This window comes from Loxodonta africana, chromosome 9, assembly GCF_030014295.1.
Source record: "Loxodonta africana isolate mLoxAfr1 chromosome 9, mLoxAfr1.hap2, whole genome shotgun sequence".
Classification (NCBI taxonomy): domain Eukaryota; kingdom Metazoa; phylum Chordata; class Mammalia; order Proboscidea; family Elephantidae; genus Loxodonta; species Loxodonta africana.
Genome location: NC_087350.1, coordinates 30,297,024 through 30,319,026, shown reverse-complemented (window position 1 = coordinate 30,319,026; position 22,003 = coordinate 30,297,024). Strand labels below are relative to the sequence as shown.

Sequence of the window (22,003 nt, the reverse complement as noted above, 5' to 3'; positions counted from 1 at the left end):
CAGTCAGCTACAGGGAGATAAAGTCTGGGATGCTGTCACTACCACTGAGCTAATTGTGCTCTCTGAAGAGGCCGGAGGTGCCTTGTGCTAATAGGTAGGCAGTTCTAGTTGATTAGTTCTAATTGACAGTAATCACAGGGGCTTGTTAATTACCTGAATATGCCTTAGGTCAAGGTTCTCACCGTTAGAATCACCCGGGGAGCTTTGAAAATTGCCCATGCCCAGGCCTGCCCCCTTTGGGAAGAGTCTGAATTGCTCAGGGGTGCAGCCCATGCAGACCACGGTTGTAAAGCCCCAGAGGGGATTCTGATGTGCAGCTAGGGCTGGGACCCATGCCTGGTCCTTGACTTGCATGCTCCTTGCTGGTTTATATGAACATAGTCTGTGATCTAGACCCAGACCTTCTGATGCCGTTTGGGGCCTTTGCTACTCTGCCTTGCTCTCTGTTTCTTCCCAGGCGTAATCCAGCCGCCTCACGTGCCTGGAATAGCCACAGTCCAGATATGGGCCCTGGCAGTGCCCAGTCTTCCTTCCCAAGCACTTCCGGCCCACCTCTCCCCGTAGGAAAACTTGTTGAATAAAACCCACCCCTTCTGAAACCTGGGAGCACCGTATCTTACTAGTGTCTCTTTGTGCTTGTGTAATTGTTTTCTATTCATCACATAAATATGTCTTAGTTTTCCTTCTTTCTGAGTTTCTTTGGGTAACGATCAGTATTTATTCTTTACCGTTTTCCTCAAAAACCTAGTCTACCACTTTGTGGAAACTTTACTTCTGGTTGACCAGAGCAGTAGTTACAAACCTTCCCAATTGTTTTTCCCTCCTGTGATAAACCTGGAGGATGCTGTTGACGTGCATCATGCAGCCAGCTCCATGGGCCACTTGGGGATTGGAGTATTCTTGTGGGACACCTAAGACTCTTGCCCTTTCTTTCTCAACCTACAGCCTGTATCTGATTGCAGATGCATGAGAATGGCATCATTCTGTTGGCAGACTTGATTCAGTTCTTATTTTATATACATACAAACACACACACACACACACACACATACACATATATAAAGCACATATGTTTATTTGAAGTTAGCTTACCTCTTAACGTCGCTGTCCAATCCAGCGTCCTCTCTTCCAGCACCTCTTTCTTGTGAGCCTCCAGCATCTCCCCCTGGCCCACTGCAGTAGCTCCTGATGGAATCCTGCTTCCCCTCACACCTGTCCCCCACAAAGCTGCTACCTGACAGGTCACTTCAACCCACACTGACAGTGAAGCCGGGACACCAACAATGAAAAAGACTCAAGTGGGATGATCTGATGCAGAATTTTTTTTTTTTTTTAAGCATTTATGTAAGGTTTATGTTATACACTTAGTGTTTTTATTTTTAATTGTCAAGAGTGGAGGTAGCCAGTTTTTAAGGGCTTTTCAAAGTGTTGATCTGGTTCTGCCCCCCTCTGACATAACAGGTCTTTTAAAAGATCTCTCAACAACTTTTAAAGCATGCATGACATCTCGTCTGCCCCTCCAGTGACACTTACAGACTTCACCAAGGCCCACAGCGCCCTGCGCGGTCTGGCCCTCCCTTCTCCCAGCCTTTTCTCCGGATGCTGTCTCGCCTTGATCCCTCCAAGCCAGAGCCCAGCCCTCCTGCCTGTTCCAGTATCACCGCAAGCTTTCCCCCTCTTTGAAGCCTGTGTGTGTGCTTTCCCTCTGTCTGGAACATTCTTCTCCCGCCGTTCTCCTAGTTAACTCCAGCTTGTCCTTCAGGTGTCAGCTTGACTGTCATCTCTTTGAAGAGCCCTTCCCTGTAGCTAGTTTTTTCTCCATCTTAGCATCCTGTTTATTGCCTTTATAACACATGACCATTTGCACTTAACTCTTTTCCTGAATTTTACGTGATTTTTATGTCCTCTACCTAGGAGGTTCTCATCCACCATTTTTATTGTATTCCTGGTGCCTTAGGGCCCAGCAGCGTGGTGGCATATAGTTGGGTTTCAGCACAATAAATGACTGAAATGAAACTTTGGTGCTTTATTAATGAGGGATCACTGCTGTGTGCCCCTTCCCTAATTAGTCTTAATACCTCAGTCACTTTAGAAACATTCATCAAGTTCCGGTGAAGCTGAGTTTCTAAGTCTAGTCCTCACTTCTGCCACCCTAACTCACGGTCGTCCTAGAAGGCACACTTTACATGACATGTGGAGAAAGAACAGAACTACGAAAGAGCATACTGAGCCAAGAGGTAGGTAGATGCCCAGACTTGAGGACATGTTTGAAGTGTTTGATCTGGAAAAGTGGGTGGCTTTGCTCCAGAATCAGAAGCTGGAGGAGGTGCCCTTTACCCCCTTTCCAGAAGGGCTGAGAGGAGGAGATGTTCATAGCAGCTCTCAAGTCCTTGAGTTGGGTTGCTGTAAACGCTTGGCCATTGGCTTTTAGGGCAGATGCCTGAAATTGTATGAAAGGGTAGACAGTATGCCAGCCATTTCACATAGTTATCACGTTTAATCTCCAGGACAGTGCTGTAAGGGCAGATATCCTTAGCTCCACTTCACAGCTTTGAAAATTGAGGCCTAGCAAGGTTCACTTGCTGGGATTCACACGGCTAGTAAAATGATAAAGCTGAGATTTGAAAGTGGAGCACCTGCACCCTATAGCTCAGGTTCATTGCATTTCATCTCCTTCCCTCTGTAGACTCCATAGGACTGTAGAACTGGTGCCTTGTTCATCTCTGTGTCACCAGTGTGTCTAGCATATTGCTGACATGCAGTAGTCATTCCCATAAAGCTGTAGGATTCTGCTGGCATCAGAACCCATGACTCTACCAAAGTCTTTGTTATTCTTCCCATAAAGGAGTAAGGCTTCATTTTTCTACCAGCTGGTACTGAAAACACTTGCAGAATCACCGACTTTTTTTTTTTTTTCTGTTCCGCTCCACCACCCCCAGTGAGTAAAGGCCGCTAATAACCTGACTCATTCTCCATTCCCAGTAAAGGGAAGTCACCGGGTGTCTGTTTTAGCAGACTTTGCCAACGGTTCAAAGGTCTGCTATGTGACATTTAGATTAATCCCGTGCTTCTAGAAGCTTTCGTGCATACACTAGGTTGTAAGATCTCCTGCATCTGGATTTACTGTGCCCTGAATGCTTACATGTCAGAAGACTTACAAGACAGTAGACTCTCAGCTGTGTTAGCACAGGACTATCCTGTGATAGGATGTGTGTGTGTGAAGAGAGACAGACAGACAGAGGTATGAGGCCTAGACCATGAAAGTCATACCTCTTCGTTGAGTTAATTTTTATATTCATTCATTCAGCAAACACAGAATATTTACTCAGTGGCAGGAACTGTCCTTGCATTACAAAGTGCAGGATATCCTTTGAGTCGTATTTAGTATTAAAGAGCAAAAACATCATACAGATGGAATGTTCTTCCTTTTTAATAAAGTAGTGATAGATCGAGTGGTATTCACCTCATTTCTCAGCGTGGTGAGTGAGAGTATTTTCTTCCAGTCCATTTTCAGCATGCTGCTATTACCGCACCATTTAGCTCGATGCCAAATTGCAGTTGGCTCCATTCAGCTGTTTACCCGAGGAGTGCTGTAGTGATTAAATGTCACTGGGCACACCGAGTATACAGAAGTAATTAACCTAAAAGGACATGTTAGAATAAGGGTCAAGAACCTCTTTAGCCCATAGTGCCACCAGCAAGACTAAGTATTGACAGAAGTATTGCTGGCAGGGCGGGGCGGGAAGGGGATATGGAAAAGGGAGGAGAGAGAAGAAAATGGAAGGAGGAAAGGGAGAGAGAGGAGAGGTCAAAGAAGCTGGAGCAACAGTCCGGGACTCGCATTGTTTTGGATGGCAAGTAGAGCAGGATTCTATTTTCCATAGTTTCTTTATAGTTTAGTTCTGGGACCTATAATCGTTTTGAGGGCGAGAGATTAGACCACAGTGTTACTCCCCTTTCAACATTTTAGCACTGGTTAATGGAGTGATGTCTCCTAGTAGTTGATCCCTGACTCAGGACAACCCCATGTACAAAGGATTGGACCACTGTGATCCCTAGGGCTTTTATCAGCTGATTTTTGGAAGTGATCTCCAGGCCTTTCTTCCAAGTCTGCCTTGGTTTGGAAGCTCTGCTGAATCGTCTTACGCATCATAGTGGCTCGCAAAGGTACACTGACAGAGGAAATGGTAGCTGCGCTTGAGAAGCGTAGGCCAGGAATCAAGTTCGGGTCTCCCACATGGAAGGCGAGAGTTCCACCATTGAACCACTACTGTCCTTGTTTCCGGTTAGACCAGAGTAATCTTGGGGCATACTTGGTGAATCAGCCTGTTCTTCCAGTGTTTTATATATTTCATCAAACCCTTGCACTTTTAGATCTAGTTGTTATAGGAAGGCTTCTGCTTGGGATCATTTCTTAAGAACAATTTGAAATTGTAGATCTCAATATCGGCATCTCATTTGTATTTGGTCCTTTGTATACTGGAATCCCTTCACTCAGCTGACAATGCTTTATGTTGTTCTACATACTAAAAATTTACATAAAACTCAAGATTGCTGTCTTTGACTTAAAAAGCAACCAGTGTAAAGGTACCACGTGCTTGCACACATGCTCTTTCAAGTATTGAATCTGCCTCCCTTGTATTTGGCCTTTTTTTTTTTTAATCACCTGTGTGTTGACTTACTAGCCAGGAAAAAAGATGGGAGTACTGGAGATTACTTTCCTTCAACCACATACCTCCTTGGGGGATGAACATTTTGGGGAGACCTAGGGGCCGCTATTCCCTTTGTGAGTGGCCACAGAAAAGCTGCTGATGCTAGTTCTTCACATGGTGGGTCTGTCAGGCGGGATTCATTTAAATTCTGCCTTTCCGGTGGTCAGACTTCAGTAAGATTTGTCTCTCCCTGGCCATAGACAGCTGATGACTGTGTGGAGAGACACCAGGAAGAGGGATAACCATTTGAAAAATATCTCCCTTATGTGAAGATTTCTCTCTTTTAGAATGAAAAAGAAAAATTGGTGGCCTTTGGTACATTTATTAAACAACAAACTTTCCTTGTGTGCACACCCCAAGGTCAGGCCTGGTGCTGACCCAGGGGAGGTGGCCTGTGCCTTTGCTTGGCCGGGGAGGAGGGGGAGAGGGGGGCTGGGCAGCAGACAGTGAAAGGCAACACCTTTGACCCTCTGCTCTACCTGGCACACATTCCAACCTTTGTTTCGGTTGTATTTTTTGTTCTGCTTCCTCTTAATATCTTTCATCATAGTCTTGAAAATTGTCCTGTCACCATATCCCTTTCAAAATGAACACTTACGAAGGCTGCCCCCACCCCTGGTGTGCTGGCTTGCACCTGTGTATACTGCACACAGCACACACACACACACAACTGTAACAGCCATTATGGCAAGTGCCACAGATACAAAGCAACAGGGCACAGTAGTACATGCCCTTGAGGAATGCGCAATCTCCAGTCTCAACATAATGAAAGTGATCTGGGAACATGTAAGAAATATGCATGAGTGACTCAAGTTTTGTACTCAGTTATTTGTTCAGCAGCTATTAATTGTCTGTGACGTGACAGGCACCATATCAAGCACCAGGTTTTGTGGTGATCAAAACAGGCATGGTCGCTGCCTTTGTGGGACTTTATAGTCAGATGGGGGAGACAGACCAATAATCAAAATAATGACTGTGATACAAATCCTGGAAAGGAAATCAACAAGGGACTGTGATAAAAGATTTACAGGAGGGAACTCCTTGGATAGCATCATAGAGGAGGTACTTTTGAAAGCCCTGGGGAGGAGGTGTTTGAAAACCCTGAGGGGTCCAGCACTCTGAGCAAGAGAAACTTTCAGATGAAACTGAAGAATAAAGTGCTAGATGCTTGTATTAATGGATGTTGATTTCTATTGTGACTTGAAGAGCTTCTAGAACTATGTCATTCAATATGGTAGCCACTAGCCACTTGTGGTTATTGAGCACTGGAAATGTGTGGCCAGTCCAAATTTTAAGTGTAAAATGCACACCAGATTTTGAAGACTTAGTGCTGTAAAACAATGTAAAATGTCTCAATAATGTTTATATCAATGACATATTGCCATGATATTTTTGGATACATTGGCTTAAATAAATATATTATTTATATTAATTTTACCTTTTTTTATTTTTTAAATATGGCTACCAGAAAATTTTAATATATATGTATATACTGCTCACATCATATTTTCTGTCAAGGCTTGTGTCTAGATCACAGCTCCCTTTAATATTTTAACGAATGACTTTAATACCAAATTGGCTAGGTGATCACAGGACTGTTTTCTTCTGTGTTCCTGCTGAATTACCCTCAGATATTGTATAGAGTATATTTGCATACATAATACATAAAAATATATATGAGGTGCTGTGGAGTTAACGCTCTTTGGAAGAAAAAAATGTTTAGCCTTAGATTAAAACAGTTTACTAGAAAGAAATAGCAACATGAAAAGACATTCTTTTCCAATAAATTTTGATGGTAAAATGAGGATTCTGGTCCATTAAGATATAACTTGCCAGGTCTTAAAGTTGATTCACTTACTTTCTCTGAGCCGCTACCTTACTTTAGCTTCTTGCAAAGCAGTTGTTAGAAGTGTGTTGATATTGTGATTCAGGAATAGAGCATAGTACATGGATAAAAAAAAGGCAGTTCATCTTCCTCGAAAATTCAAGAAGGAAATTTTTACCAGTCCCCTTCCTACCCACTTTGTTTTTATGGCCATCAGACCCATATGCCACATCAGATTTGCCAGCAAGCGTCAGTAACAGTGGTGATAAGTCAGTGGGTGAATGAATGATTTAGAATATGTTTTATAGGTATTTTATACTGAAAAAGGAAGCCCTGGTAGCACAGTGGTTAAGTGCTACAGCGCCGACCAAAAGGTCAGCAGTTTGAATCCACCAAGGCGCTCCTTGGAAATCTGATTGGACAGTTCTACTCTGTCCTGTATGGTTGCTGTGAGTCAGAATTGACTCTGTGCAATGGGTTCGGTTGTACTTAAAAAGGAACCCTGGTGGCACAGTGGTTAAAGCACTCAACTGCCAACCAGAAGGTCAGCGATTTGAACCTGCCACCTGCTATGTGGGAAAAAGATGTGGCAATCTGCTTCCATAAAGATTTACAGCCTTGGACACCCTAAGGGGCAGTTCTCCTCTGTCCTGTAGGGTCATTATGAGTTGGAATCGACTTGATGACAGTGGAATACTGACAAAACAGTTCCTAAAGAAGGTCGCAGGTGCATAGGACTATAGTTTACATCGCGTCTGCATACAGGATTTATAGAATCTGTACTATGAGGGAAGGAGATTCTTGCCGGGGGACAAATGTACATAGGAACATTAGGCTTTCCAGACTTTGAGGCGGTCCATTGGATTGAAGCATATGAAACAGCTTTGGGGCAACAAGATAGTTTTAAAGATGTAAGTGACTTCTATGGAATATGAAGTTAGTGCACTTGGCCATTTTATTACAGTTTCTGATAGACTTAATACAATTCCATCTCTAATAATCAGGAATGATACTACTTGATTAATTCAGCTCATGCTTTGGGTTCTTCAGTCCATCAATGGTGGATGGGGTGTGCTTGTCCCCTCTCATGCCCCCAGTGGCTTCTTTGTGTGACCCACAGTTTGGATTACACACAGACAGTAGCTGTCAAGAGAGGGAAGCCAAGCTGCCCACGCAAGAATCAAACCTATATCCTTGGCGTCAGAGCATCAATACCATGTTCCAGCAGCTCAGCGCTTCAGCTAAAGTAACTGTATTTAATGAAATTTCTGGGTTGGAGCCAACGGCTTTATTCCAGGAAGAGGAAATAACAGTCCAGAAACCCCAAGGGGACATTAAGATAATGTCCTAATTTAAAATCAATTTTATTGATACCTTATAAATTATTAGGGCATTTTACCCTGACCGAGTAATACATAGTGCTGAGGCGATGCAAAACATGAATGACTGAAAATGGAAGTGCTGTAGTTTTCCACTGCACAAGAGAAAAAAATGGAGGGCTCTTGTATTCTAAATAGTTTGACTACTAGGAACTACCGGCCAGCTGCCTGAGCTACGAGAGGGCAAAATGTATATTTAATTCATGTTTGTAGTTCCATACTTGGTGGGTACTCAGTAAATACTTGCTGAACGAGTACCTAAGTGGACTGAGATTGTACAGTAGTTTCCACATTGGCCAAAGAGGAATTGCTGTTCATGAGGACTTGTTAGATGCTAGGGTACTATCCTCACAGCAGCCTCATAAGTATGTATCATTATTCTTTTCATTTTACCCACATGGGAAATGGAAGCATAGAGAGGTTCATTAACTTGTCCAAGGTCACACAGCAAGTGGTATAGCCTCATCTTGAACCCATGGCTGTCTGACTCTGATACTTGTAGCATGACCACTGTGGCCACTGTCACTCTTTGTAATCATTCCCCGGACTGCTGTTCCTCCAGTCTGATAGTATTTTGATTATCTACAGAAGACATTGATCTCCACCCAAGTTTCTCTTACCAGGAGAGAAGCAGGAAAACAAAGACAGCAGTACTTAACATTTTAAAGAACAAATTCATGAAATGTTATACAAGGTGATATATTTCTCAAGAATAGACTCATTACTTTACACGGAGATTATATTAAATCCGGTTTTAACAAGGGCAGGTCTTCAGAAAGTCCCCGTCATTTTTGAAGGTGAATTTTGATTTATGTTAATTTGAAAAAAGCACGTTCTGTGAGGGTGATGTACAGATTGTGGTTTTAATGACTTCCTTAATCAGGCAGGTTATTAAGGGAAAAAAAAAAAAGACTCGCAGTAATGAGCAGTAAACTGACACCAGTGACTGGCTCAGAGCGCTACCATATCCAGGTTTTTTTTTTTTTTTTTAACCACGATGCTGTAAATTTTGAGTTAATTTACATAAATTTGAATGTGTTATGAGAGTCAGTACGGAAGACTTCTGCATGTAGACCAAATAATTTTCATTTTAAAGGTTTTTATATTTAGTTTTTCACCATTGAGGGTTATTTCCTTCATCTGTCTTGGTTGTTGCCTTATAAATGAGATAATATATGCTAGAGTGGTGTATCAGTTATAAAGAGCTCTGTGAATGTGAATGTAAACATTTTGTGTAATACTATACAGTAAATATGGTGCTCAGTTTGGTATGTGTAGGCTTATTCAGAGTATGACTTTTACTTCAAAACCTGTTGCAAGTGTTTCTAGAATGTGAAGTGCTTTGAGGACTAGTGAACAAAATCAACTCTTTGGGTAGTTGATTAAGTAGGGCTCATTCTTCTGAAGGTTGGTTCTGTACAACAGGAGGCATGGATGGAGCCACTTGCTCTCCAGCAATTCCTTGGCCTTTCTGAATTCAAGAAAGTTGCCAGGATTTGTTTCTGTTCCAGAGATTAGTCTTCTGGTTATATAGAGGAAACTATAAAGGAGCTCTGGTGGCGCAGTGGCTAAGTGCTCAGCTGCTAACCGAAAGGTCCGTGGTTCAAACCTGCCAGCCGTTCTGTGGGAAAAAGATGTGGCAGTCTGCTTCTGTAAAGATTCCTAGCCTTGGAAACCCTAAGGGGCAGTTCTCCTCTGTCCCATAAGGTCGTTGTGAGTCAAAATGGACTCGACAGCAATGGATTTGTTTTTTGGGGGGTTAGAGTAAATTATGATTGAGGATTTTAGCTATAGTGTTAATAAGGAGTCCACAGGGCTCTTCTTCAGTCAGCCTCTCTCCCTCTGCCCCTTCCTCCCCTGCCCCTGCTGCGGTAAACAAACTCACCCTGAATTGTCTCTGATGCTAACTAGCAGTGACCTAGACTGTCCTTTGGGAGTTCCTGTACTGAGTGAACTGCAGTTAGAGTGACAATCTATCATCTAATCTGGGCTGCTTTGAGAGTAAAAGGGGACACTGTTGATCACTATACTTGACAACAGTTGTGACACGGGGGCAAACTAGGATGGAGTCACCCTGACCAGGTTTTTATGGTGCCCTCTGCCCCGGCATCATCCTCTTTATCTTTTTGAAAACAGATTTGCCCTTTGGTATTAGGTAGATGGGTTTTTGAAGGCTGTAGCTGGTGAGTAAACAAGCCATGTCAGATGAGTTTCAGGGTCCTTGATCATGGTTGGCCACTCTACCTGACCATATTCTTTCTGGTTGGAATCTTATGAAATGGACAGGGACAGCTGAGCACTGCACCTCTATGGATGAAAACAGAATTAGCTTTTGAGGTGCTTTTGAAATGAAATTAGAAAGTCCACTATGGAGGTGGTATTTATAGTCCTGCCTCAGTGCAGTGTTGACCCCAAGCCTTATTGTGATTGTTGAAAGGAGATGTGTTTTGGTTAATAGCATACTGAACCCTTGTCATTATGGACCGTCCAAATATCTATGCTGAGAGGAAGTGCTACACAAATACCTAGAATCATCCTTTCCTGAGCCTTAAAATAGAAGAGCCACACCAGCTCGCCACGCCAGTCTCTCTGTAGTAACTAGAATCACCTGGAGAACCGGCCACAGTAGCAATAGTGTAGTAGCTAATTGCTCTTGTACTCAGGTGCTCAGTAGCCTGGAATTGTGCCTTGTATTTCAGGTAGGTGATTATTTCAGTTAGTCTGCAGAGCAGCCCTGTAGGGGAATGGGGGTGGTTGTTATCCCTGACTACAAAGAGCAGCTGAGGCTTAGAGAGGCTAAGCGATGTCCCTAAGGCTACACAGCTATTAAGTCGAAGACTCTGGATTCAAACCTAGGCAGCCTGACTCCAGAGAGAATGCTACTGCCAGCTATTAAGATCTGTGCAACCTGTTATTAAAATTAGCTAATTATAGCAACACTACCTTCCTTTGGGGGGGTATATTTTATAGAACTCTTTCTCATATTTGGCCATCTTTGATCTTGAGGTGGGCAGAGGAGTTACAGATGAAGGGGGGCAAGGCTTTGGGTTTGTTTGCAAGTTGTGGGAGGTGTCAGTTTTCCAGCTGACCTGGTCAATAGCCTTAGTATAGTCTAAGTTGAATTTCAAACTAGGATTTAGAATTTTCTTAGTTTTAGATGAGAACATGATTTGTAATGCTAGGGATAGCTGTATCTAAAACTTATCTTTTGCTACCAAAGCAATTGGAATATTCCATAAAATAAGACTTATAACTTTTTATTTTATTTGGTTTATCCTTATTTATTCCTGCCCTTCTTTCATTAAACACGTACATCTACCCCCTTTTTTAATATTCCAATATAAATGTTTACTTTCAAAAGATGCATATGTTACCAGAAAAACAGAGCTTTTTACTAAACATTTAGGGTATTTTGCCTTCTCTAGGCCGTTGCTTTTGATTGTGACTCTGAGTTCATAACAAATTTGCTGATGTATTTACGTGATCAGACTGTAATGAGAAAAGGCGTATATTTAATGTTTCTAAATTTGTAGATTTATACAGGATCACAATCCAGCTCTATAAAGTTTCTTACGTCATAAGCTAGCGAAATATCTAACCCCGCCGAGCATTTAAAATAGTAGTAGAGACATAAAAATAAGCTTTTCTGGTAAAAGCATGACTTTGTCTTGATCAGTATTTAATTCCTCCTATCACATGTCCAGCAAAGATCCAAGTGGCCTTTTGGTGGTGGGAATGGTGGATTTCTAAGATTCAGGATGAGAATCCAGGCCAGGTCCGATTTGATTCTAGACCAATTATGTTATTAGAACCTTGCTGATTGCCCTGGTTCCCATTGTACAGCTTAACCTGTAAATGGTAGTGATGATTAACTACTTTATCATTCTACCCAGAAACTCCACCATGTAACTGTTGTACAATGAAATTCAAAAATAAAAGGCTGTCCACGGAACGAGAAGTAGCCAGCTGAAGAAAAGTAAAGCTATTTGATTGTGCTTGTGTTCCAATAAATAAGCAGACACATTTTAAGTGTCACCATTTAGTGTTAGGAGCCCTGGTGGCGTGGTGGTAAAGAGCTCGGTTACTAACCAAAAGGTCGGCAGTTCAAATACACCAGCCGCTCCTTGGAAACCCTACTGGGCAGTTCTCTTCTGTCCTATAGGGTTGCTATGAGTTGGAATTGACTTGAAAGCAACAGGTTTGGTTTTATGGGTTTTTTTTTTTTTTCCTTTTAGTGTTAATTTTTATGAAAATATTTTATCATTGTTTAAAAATGAGTTTTTCCTTTGGGACAGAATGGAAATAACTTTCCACAGAGTGTATCAAAATCAAGTAACTGTCAAATCGTTTTAATCATATACATACATACTCATTTTTTCTTGTAAAATATCAAATTAGTGAGATAAAGCCATCTTGAGGTGGGTAAAGGTGTACAGGTGAAGGGATAGAGCTACCATATAACACAATCCCAGTGAGCTCCCTGCTCACATCTTACTCTAGTAAATGGTTTCCTGTAGAATTGTTCAGCCTCATGGCCCTCTGAAAGACAATGTATCACATGAACTTTGTTTTAAGATTCAGGAGTGCAGAGGGGAGGGTCACGGTCATTTGAGTTTCACATTTCTGGGCATTTCTCAGCTGCTCACTGTGCTGGGTGCCCCGCCCCCAAGGAACCCACAGCCTGAAGTGGGACGTGGCCTTGTAAACAAATAGCTGTAGATATATGGTGAGTGCTCTCTACTCTTTAAGTGAACAGAATGTTAAGGGAACAAAGAGGAGTGAGGGATTAATTGTGCCTGACAGCGTCTGAAGGAGCTTGGAAAGGTGATGTTGGAGCTGATTCTTCAAGAGTGAGGAGAATTTTGAAAGATACTGAGGAAGGAGCATTCTCCAGAAGCCAGGCAGAAAGGCTGCAGATGCAAGGAAAACACAGGGAGTATTGGGGAACAAGAAGCTCCTAGCGCTGATACAGGAAACAAGGTCCAGGCTCTGGATTGGGGCACCGAATGACGGCATTTTTAAACAGCCATACTCAGATGTTGGTCTTTATTCTTACGGACTGCGGCAAGCTGTGCTTTTTAAGGAGGGATGAGAAGTGGTCAGATCTCTCTTTAGGAAGTAGGAGTCCTGGGGCTATGGGGGATAGAATGAGTTATGGGGGTGAATGAGATACGGGGTTCTAGCCTTAAATCTGGTCATTAGTAGCTCACACAGGATGTTCGCGTGCATGCTTCCAGTGGAGTGATAGCCAGAGAAACCCGGTTGCATTGAGTTAGGGTGTGAAGCCGAAGCATTAAACCATTGTCTACTACTCTCTCAAATTTTGGGGGGGAAAAAAGGTTAGATGTGGGTATGTGGTTTAGGAATGAAGATTGGAACTTAAGAAGTCAAGAAGTAGTCCACTTTTAAACTTTTCTTGGCTTCTTAATAATTTTGTTTTCATCTTTGACCTTACTGAATGAAAAGCCTGTTAAATCTTTTTTGCCACCAAGCTTGAGGTTGAGCGATTGAGTCGGATAGTTAACAGGGTTTAGTACATACTTTTTTTTTTTTTTTATAGAGTATTCATATAGAACCTTGAGAGAGGGGCTGGCCCAGGAGGAAAGGATTTAGGGATATCCAGCCCCACTCATTGATCTTTCTCGTCTTCTTCCCTCACCCAGCCTTCACCCAGCATCCCCACCTTTGGAGGTGGTGAAGTTGTCATCACCACAGCTGACCACTAGGGGGTGATCTCTTGGTAGCTTTACTGACCCAGGCATGGAAAAAGTCTGTTGATTTTTGTCTAACATCAGATTTTGAAATTTGAGCCACAAAAGAGAATATGGTGTTACGGTTCAGTGGAAATACAATACAGAACCAGACGTTTTGGATATCACCCTGCTTCCCATAGTTAATTAACAGGACCTTGTAAATGTGTGTCTTCATAAATATTAATTATTACCAACAGACTAAGATAAAGGGGGAAAAAAAGCAGAAGGAGATAATTTTATGAGATGAATAAAGTTCTAATTGAGTAAAAGCTTTCCTGAACAGTTTTCTGGATTGATTGATTAGATGGAAGGCAAGGATACGTTCATACCGTTTAGTCCTATCTATTTGGGAGTGGGGGTGATTCTTTGTTCTCCCTGGACGTTGTTTCCTAGACAGCTTATCTCTAAGTCCTCTGTCCACTAACCTTCAAGAGCAAACCTTCCTAATGCCTGACTGGGGTATTTCAGCACAGGCGAGCCCTGCTCTGGTGCCCTGCTGAAGAACTTTGCTACTCAGGCCTTTTTAAGGCTAATTTTTTTCATAGTCTATAGAGGCTTGTCTACAGAGGCTTGAAATACTGGCTTCCGATTAGCCAGCAATTTTTTTTTTTTTTTTTTTATAAAAGCCTCCTTTTTCCTTCCCCTTTATTAAAAAAAAAAATATTTCTTATACTTGTATCTGCTTTTTCCCAACTTTCTAAAGATACTTCAACAGTATAATATAAACAGACCTTTTAAGCCAAAGGAGTCCCTGGGTGATGCAAGGGGTTAACAGGGCAGCTGCTAACCGAAAGGTCGTTGGAGATTTGAGTCTGCCCAGAGGTGCCTTGGAAGAAAGGCCTGGTGATCTACTTCTGAAAAACCAACCATTGAAAACCCTGTGGAGCACAGCTCTACTCTCACACATGTGGGGTCACCATGAGTTGGAACCTACTCAAGAGCAACTGATTTTTTTCTTTTTTTTCCTCCCGCAGCAAACCTGGTTTTGCCCTTTTGGGTTTAAACTATTCTCTGCCTCCCTGCTTATTTCGCTACCTTTCTGTTCCATGTCTCTACTTCCTCTTTCTCACCCCCCTCCCCCGATTTTCCGATCCCTTTCCCCCATTTTTCTTTTTCTCCTTATATTTCCAGATACACTCTTGTTCTCTCCTTTGTTTCGCCTCTTCCCATCTGTCCTCTCTTAAAAGCTTAGCAAATGGGTACTAAAGAACAAAAAGAAAATAAAATCTCAAGTGGTTTTAAAAAGCCATAGTGTTAAGTAGACAGTCATTTCTCAACCAAGCTTCCTCTTCTATTTCAGAGCTCTTCGGTATCCCCGTCAGCCAGTTTCCGAGGCGCCGAGAAGCACAGAAACTCAACAGACTATTCCTCTGATAGCAAAAAGCAGAAAACTGAAGAAAAGGAAATTGCAGCTCGTTACGTAAGTTCACCTTGCTTTTTACCATGCAGCCTTTTTTCCCTTTGACTATTGCCAACCTAAACTAGAACACAGGTTAGCAAAGTCCGTTAGGAGAAAAAAATTACTGTATTTGTAACCGTGTCTCCATTGGCTAGGTAAAGCCTAATGTGGGTGTGAGTGGGTGCTCTTGTGTGCTTGAGAGAGGGAGAAAGAACAGAGAGCATTATCTAGCAACTAATAAAGGAATTAGATGTTCCTGTTGAATATTTTTATGGATATATTTGCTTCTCCACATATGTTTCAAGATGGTTTAATTTTCTGTGGTCAGCTAGAAATGTTAGGGAAAAATGTAAAATCCTAGAATATCTGTTGAAATGTATGGATGTACACATGTACTGGGGAATATAACTCTCGGAGATATCCAGAATGTCCATAACTTAATTTGAGGCTCATTTCACTTCAGTGGCCAAACAGATCACACAGATGAAGAAGCCAGCTGGGCGGGAATGATGGGGAGGCAAGAGGTCCCCTCCTGACTTCCTCTGGTGTTCCAGCCAGGATTCCAGGCCTCCAGCGTGGCCTAACTGGAGGATTTTTCTAGAGACACTGAAAATTTGGATTTTTCTGTGGAACTTCCCAATCGCAAAACTGTGGCTGACTTAGTTTTCTAAAACATTGACAGACCAAATCACACCCCTTTCTAGTTGAGATTTAGCCTGAGCAGGTCAATTTTAGACCTTTGCTCAAGAGTATTAAGTAGGCCGGCCATAAGCTTCAATTTCATAAACTGTGAAATAGAACAATCATACCAACCTCATAATATCATTATAAGGATGAAGAAAATAGTACAATGTAAAGTGTTCAGCACTGTTTGGTGCAGTTCATTTCTCTCTTTTTTTTAAAGAAATAAAGGATTAGTCTGGACTTATCTAGGGTAAATCTGGCCAAAATACATATATATGTATTTGCTGTGGGAGGTGATAATGTTTCGTAATTGTCAATGCAGGACAGCGATGGTGAGAAGAGTGATGACAACTTGGTGGTGGATGTTTCCAACGAGGTATGTTTATCACCAGTTTAACTTCTTGGTCTTATGCAGCTATGAGAATGACTAGTATCTAAACAGGTAGATCCAAAATGTCCTCTTAATTTCTAATGGGACCCACTTTTTGTTTACCTGAAAAAAAAAATTTTTTTTTAACTTATTGTAATGATGCTTTAAAAAAAAAAAAATAACTGCTGCTCTTTTTTTTGAAGTGTGCAATGTCTTTTGTTACCACCATGAATGTACACCATCTGTGGTCAGCCCATAGATCTCACTGACAAGCAATCTTGCCGATTCGTGGGGCTTTAATTTTTGTTTTTGTTTTAAATAAGTACTGTAAGTATTGTAGTATTTTCTGTGGTCTCAATACCTTTTTTTTTTCCTGGTGATTCAGTGAATCTTGGTCTGTATTCCAGAATATTTTGCACTTCTAAGCTATTAAATGCTTTCAGCTAGTAACGTCCACGCCCAGGTACTCCAGCCTTGTGAATGCACTGTGCTCATTAATACCCATGATGCTCCTTTGTAGGACCCGTCTTCCCCTCGGGGGAGCCCAGCACATTCCCCGAGAGAGAATGGCCTGGACAAGACACGCCTACTCAAGAAAGATGCCCCGATTAGTCCAGCTTCCATTGCATCTTCCAGCAGCACTCCTTCCTCCAAATCCAAAGAACTTAGCCTTGTAAGCAGTTCTGCGCCATCTTTTTCAGTGTTACCTGGTTCACGATGGTTGGGTTTGATTTGATTTTTGTTTTGTTTTGTTTTCTGTTTCTCACATTTTTCTGTAGGACCTTTATTTCCAAGAATATGTTATGTGTTAGGTATCCAAGTTTAATTACAAAAGTTATTTTCGGATCAGCACGGATTACTAACTTGGTGATGGATGCGTGTTTTATGAGTCTTTTTGCATGGATGGAGGAAAGATAGAGGGAAATCAAGTGAAACATGTTTTGCTGAAGATGAAAAAATACACACTGGGGTTACAGAGATGGTTGTGTTGCCTGTGGTTTGTGGTAAATTCAGTGGTTGGCTTGGATGTGATTTTGTTGCTAGCTTTGTGTGAATTACTAAGCTATATATGACTGCAATAATTTTCCCTTCCTATCTAAAATGTAATCTGTCATTTACGAAAGCCTACCTTGAATCACACCACAAATCACAAATGCAAAAATGTACTGCTCGCGAGTCAGGGTAATCTTTCCATACCCCCTTCTGTAGCTGTGTAGTTAATTGCATTTTTGTGTGGTGTGTCTTTTTTTCCTTGCTAGTTATTTCCTTAGCACTTAAAAAAAAAAGGCAAGTTCAGTTTTCAAATAACGTTGGAATTTCCAGCTGAAAGGAAAGAAAATTCCTCAGTTTGTCTGCAAATTAGGGGGATGATGTGATTGGCAGAGGGCTGGGTTGAGTGTTTTTTTTCCCCCTGTTGTTTTCTATTGGCCTTATGGCCTTCTTTTAATGGAAACTCCTCTGGGTCGAGTCTCTATTGAGGCTGAATCTTTTCCAGTGAGATCTGCTAACCAGGAAACCTCTGGTGACATGAACATACCCACCTGGAGCTCCACTCAAACCACTCAATCTGAACCCAAAGCCCCCAGCCAGTGGTCGCTCACAGTCAGGCGGTCATGATTGTCAGCCTTCACCTGACTCAGACCAGTTTTCTAGAAATGACGTACTCTACATTTTCATTGCCTGCTCAGCTTCGATTTATATCCTCCCGAACATTGATTCTGCGGTTACAAGGAATTCTTTTTGTTAGTAAGCTTTTTTAAGGAAATTCCAGCAGCATAGTGGTTAAGTGCTACGGCTGCTAACCAAAAGGTCGACAGTTCAAATCCACCAGGCGCTCCTTGGAAACTCTTTGGGCAGTTCTACTTAGTCCCATAGGGTTGTTGTGAGTCAGAATCGACTCAACGGCAGTGGGTAAGCTTTTTCAAATTAATTAAAGGCCTGAGCTAATTTCTCTTTGTTTCCTTTTTCCCTTTTCTTCTTCTTTACTGTTTTTTAAATGTTTAACATCATTGTTAAAACCACGTTCTATTCCAAGGTTCACCCTTCAGCCAAAGATTAGACAGGTCTATAGGGCAAACAATAACACACGTGAGGAACGTGCTTCGTAGTTCAATCATGTATATGAGACTGAATGGGCATGCTAGCTCAAAAGCAAAGATGAGAAGGCAGGAAGGGACAGGAAGACTGGACAAATGGAAGCAGGTAACCCGAGCTGTAGAAGGGGAAAGTGCTGATACATGCTGGGGTTGGCAACCATTGTCACAGAACAATTTGTGTATTAATTGTGTAATGAGAAACTAATTGCTCTGTAAACATTCACCTATCTCACAATGCACCCCCCGCCCCCCAAAAAAAGTTCTAATTGCTGGTACACTCAATTACCTCTGTTATTAGAATGAAAAATCTACGACTCCTGTTTCAAAATCCAACACCCCTACTCCACGAACTGATGCACCGACCCCTGGCAGTAATTCCACTCCCGGACTGAGACCTGTACCCGGAAAACCACCAGGAGTTGACCCTTTGGGTTAGTAAGAAAATATGTTTTCTGTATATTTAGGTTCTGTCTGAGAAAAATTTAAAGCCATTAAAAGAATAGAGTACATTAAAAGTACTAGTGACCTTTGCATTGAATGACTGCTAGCTAGACTGTTATTTAACCTGAGCCAAGCACCTAGCACCAGCCCTGTCTGGCACATGGTAAGTGTTCAGTAAAATAAGGCGAATGAATAAGTCCCATAAAGACTTGAGTGACTTTTGAGAATATTAAATTAAGCCTCTTTGAACCACGGATTATGTTTTTTTCTAAATATACTTAAAGATGTCATGGAGCCCTGGTAGCACAGTGGTTAAAGAGTTAGAGCTATTAACCAAAAGGCTGGTGGTTTGAACCCACCGGCCACTCCTTGGGAGAAAGATGTGACAGTCTGCTGCCATAAAGATTGCACCCTTGGAAAACCTATGGGGCAATTCTACCCGGTCCTATAGGGTTGCTATGAATCAGAATCAACTTGATGGCAATGGGTTTGATTTTTTTTTTTTTTTTTTTTTTAAAGCTGTCTTACTCAAGTGTTTCCTGTGTTCTTGTTTTTTTCTCTTTCCTCCTTCCATCTTTGCCTGTAGCCTCTAGCCTGAGGACCCCCATGGCAGTACCATGTCCATACCCAACCCCCTTTGGGATCGTGCCCCATGCTGGGATGAATGGAGAGCTGACCAGTCCTGGGGCCGCCTATGCTGGGCTACACAATATCTCCCCGCAGATGAGCGCTGCTGCGGCTGCCGCGGCTGCTGCCGCCGCGTATGGGCGATCACCAGTGGTATGTGTGTGGGCTTTTAAAAAAGAAAAATATCTCAGAGGAGGGGGTTGTCATACATACTTTTTGGAATACATTTTATAGAATTTGAGGTATTTACGGAGGAAGTAGTGTGTATTTGTAAATCCAGCTACACGTAGTTATGCCGTGAGATCTACGTTCTTTCATAAGATGAGGAGATTCTGTTGTAAGCCAAGTAGTTTCTTATTTATATCATATTCCTTCTTTTTTTTTCTTAATTTTAAACCTACAAAAGTAGAACAAATAGTATAATAACTATAATGAATCCCATGAGGTCCCCGGGTGGTGAAAATGATTTGCACTTAACTACTAACTGGAAGGTTGGTGGTTTGAACCCACCCAGAGGCATCATGAAAGAACGGCCTGGTGATCTGCTTCCGTAAAGAGTACAGCCAAGAAAACCCTATAGAGCAGTTCTACTCTGTCACACATGGGGTAGCCATGAGTTGGAATCCACTTGATGCCAACGGATTAAGTTTTTTTTTGTTTTGGTTCCCATCATGAGCTTCAGTAATTATTAATACAGTTTTTTTCCATGTATCTCCCACCCTCAATTATGTTACATTAAATCCTAAACATCATGTTTCATTAATAAATACTTAACTGAAATATCTCAAAGATCATACTTTTAGAGAACCTAATCTCCCAGGTTTTAGAAAAGACATTGAATAGAATAAAACAAGTTAATGTAACCAAATTTGTTTTTGTTGTTCTGCTTGTGGGAAATTCTAGGTTGGATTTGACCCACACCATCACATGCGTGTGCCAGCAATACCTCCAAACCTGACAGGCATTCCAGGAGGAAAACCGTGAGTACCTTTGCAGCTTTGTACATTGTGTGACACACCCTGGTCCCTGGCTGGTCCTGCACAGGTAGCAGCCTTTCACAGGCATGGGGTAATTGTTGAGAGTTTCTGTGGCTTGCATTTTTTATCCTTGCAAAGACTTTATAATTTTCCCATAGCACAGGAAAAGAGGCAGCAGAGAGGGGTTTTGTATTTCCAATTTAAAAACTTGAGCTCCTGATTGCGGCAGCACCTGTGTAAGTAAGGTCTTGTCTACATCTATTACTGATTTCAGGGCAGCTCTTCCTGTCCAAAAAGTCTGGTTTTATGTGCAAACCTCTGGATGCTCAAAATTGGAGCATGTAGGAAGAGACACCAGACTTCAAATGTGAAAGAGAAAGAAGAGTGGTGTTATACTGGGTTCTATTTCTAGAAAAAGTGGCTTGCTTACTCATTTGGCTTCTTATACTGTGAGCCGGGCATTTGGAGTGTCTGTGTTCACACCCTCTTGAGTTATGAAAGGCAGAACACAACACATCAATTGTTCCAGCCTCTTCTTCGAATTCTAATTTCCCACATTCTTCATTTTAGTCCAGTCCGCTTTTTTATTACTGCCCAGTTCTCTTTTCCCAGATATAAAGACTTACCAAACCAAAACCAAACCTGTTGCCATCAAGTTGATTCCAACTCACAGTGTCCCTTTAGGACAGAGTTAGAACTGCCGCATAGGGCTTCCAAGGAGTGGCTGGTGGCTTCAAACTGCCAACCTTTTGGTTAGTAGCCAGAGTCTTAACCACTGCATCACCAGGGCTCCCCAAAGACTTAAGTAAACAGTAATGCTCGCCCTTCCTTTAAAATCCCAGCTTGCTTCCCCTCTCCTCTCTTTTGGGAAGCATCCATGCAGACCCTTCTTGTCTTTTTTAGTCACATGTGTGTCATCTGCTTCCATAAAGATGACAGTCAGGAATACTCTCCAGAGCAGTTCCACTCTGTAACACATGGGGTTGCCATGAGTCTGAATCAACTCTAAGGCAATGGTTTGGTTTGGCTTTTGTATATTTATTCTCATCACTCTTTGCTTCCCATCTTGTGTGTCACTGTACTTGGCATGTGCATGCTGCCTTCCTATCTGCAGTGCTTTCTCACCTGCCCTCTGCTATCCACATTTGACCTCCAGTAGCAGCTCAAGCCCCACTTCTTCTAAATGGTTTCCTTGCCTAACTCAGGACATTTGCCCTTTTTGGTCCCTCTCCTCCCATCACTTTTTCAGTGTCTTATTGTTTCACTTCAGGTTGCTACTATGATGTCATCTTATCACTGTTCTACCCTAACAGCGCTATCTGAAACAGCTTCCCATCCCCTCCCTGCCTCTCGTTCTTTCTACTTCCCTATCCCCACTTGAGTAAAAGTTGCATGACAGCAGAGTAGAAGTTGTTGCTGTTCAGTTCACAGAAGTGGCTCCAGTGTCTAGAATAGTACTTGGCTCATGGTTGGTACTCACGGTGTCTATTTGTTCTCTGAATAAATGTGTTCCAATCTCACCCTTCTTTAACCCCCACTGCATGTTTATTAACAGCTGCATGCTCAGATACCTTGTTGTCACCCTGTTGTTTCCTTTGTACCCTCTTTCTCTCCATGTTGCCCCCCCACCCCCACCCCATGTTGACTAGACCTCATCTGGACCCTTTCTTCACTTTGATCTGATGCATCAGATTCTTGGTTCTTCCTTCTGTGGCTTAGTTCTCCACGGACTTTACCGTA

The 22,003-nt window shown here is 42.1% G+C and overlaps 1 protein-coding gene across 8 annotated transcripts in view; it reads left to right on the top strand.

Annotated features, from left to right (window-relative positions):
* The window catches only part of LOC100656101 (transducin-like enhancer protein 4), a 162,763-nt gene that overhangs the window by 125,907 nt on the left and 14,853 nt on the right, over positions 1 to 22,003 (top strand). For all 8 annotated transcript variants that reach the window (XM_064291201.1, XM_064291200.1, XM_064291199.1 and 5 more), the window contains 6 exons: positions 14,970 to 15,089; positions 16,075 to 16,128; positions 16,643 to 16,795; positions 18,517 to 18,649; positions 19,246 to 19,439; positions 20,190 to 20,266. In XM_064291201.1, the coding sequence (XP_064147271.1) occupies positions 14,970 to 15,089; positions 16,075 to 16,128; positions 16,643 to 16,795; positions 18,517 to 18,649; positions 19,246 to 19,439; positions 20,190 to 20,266 (731 nt within the window). The remainder of the gene's footprint in view (positions 1 to 14,969; positions 15,090 to 16,074; positions 16,129 to 16,642; positions 16,796 to 18,516; positions 18,650 to 19,245; positions 19,440 to 20,189; positions 20,267 to 22,003) is intronic.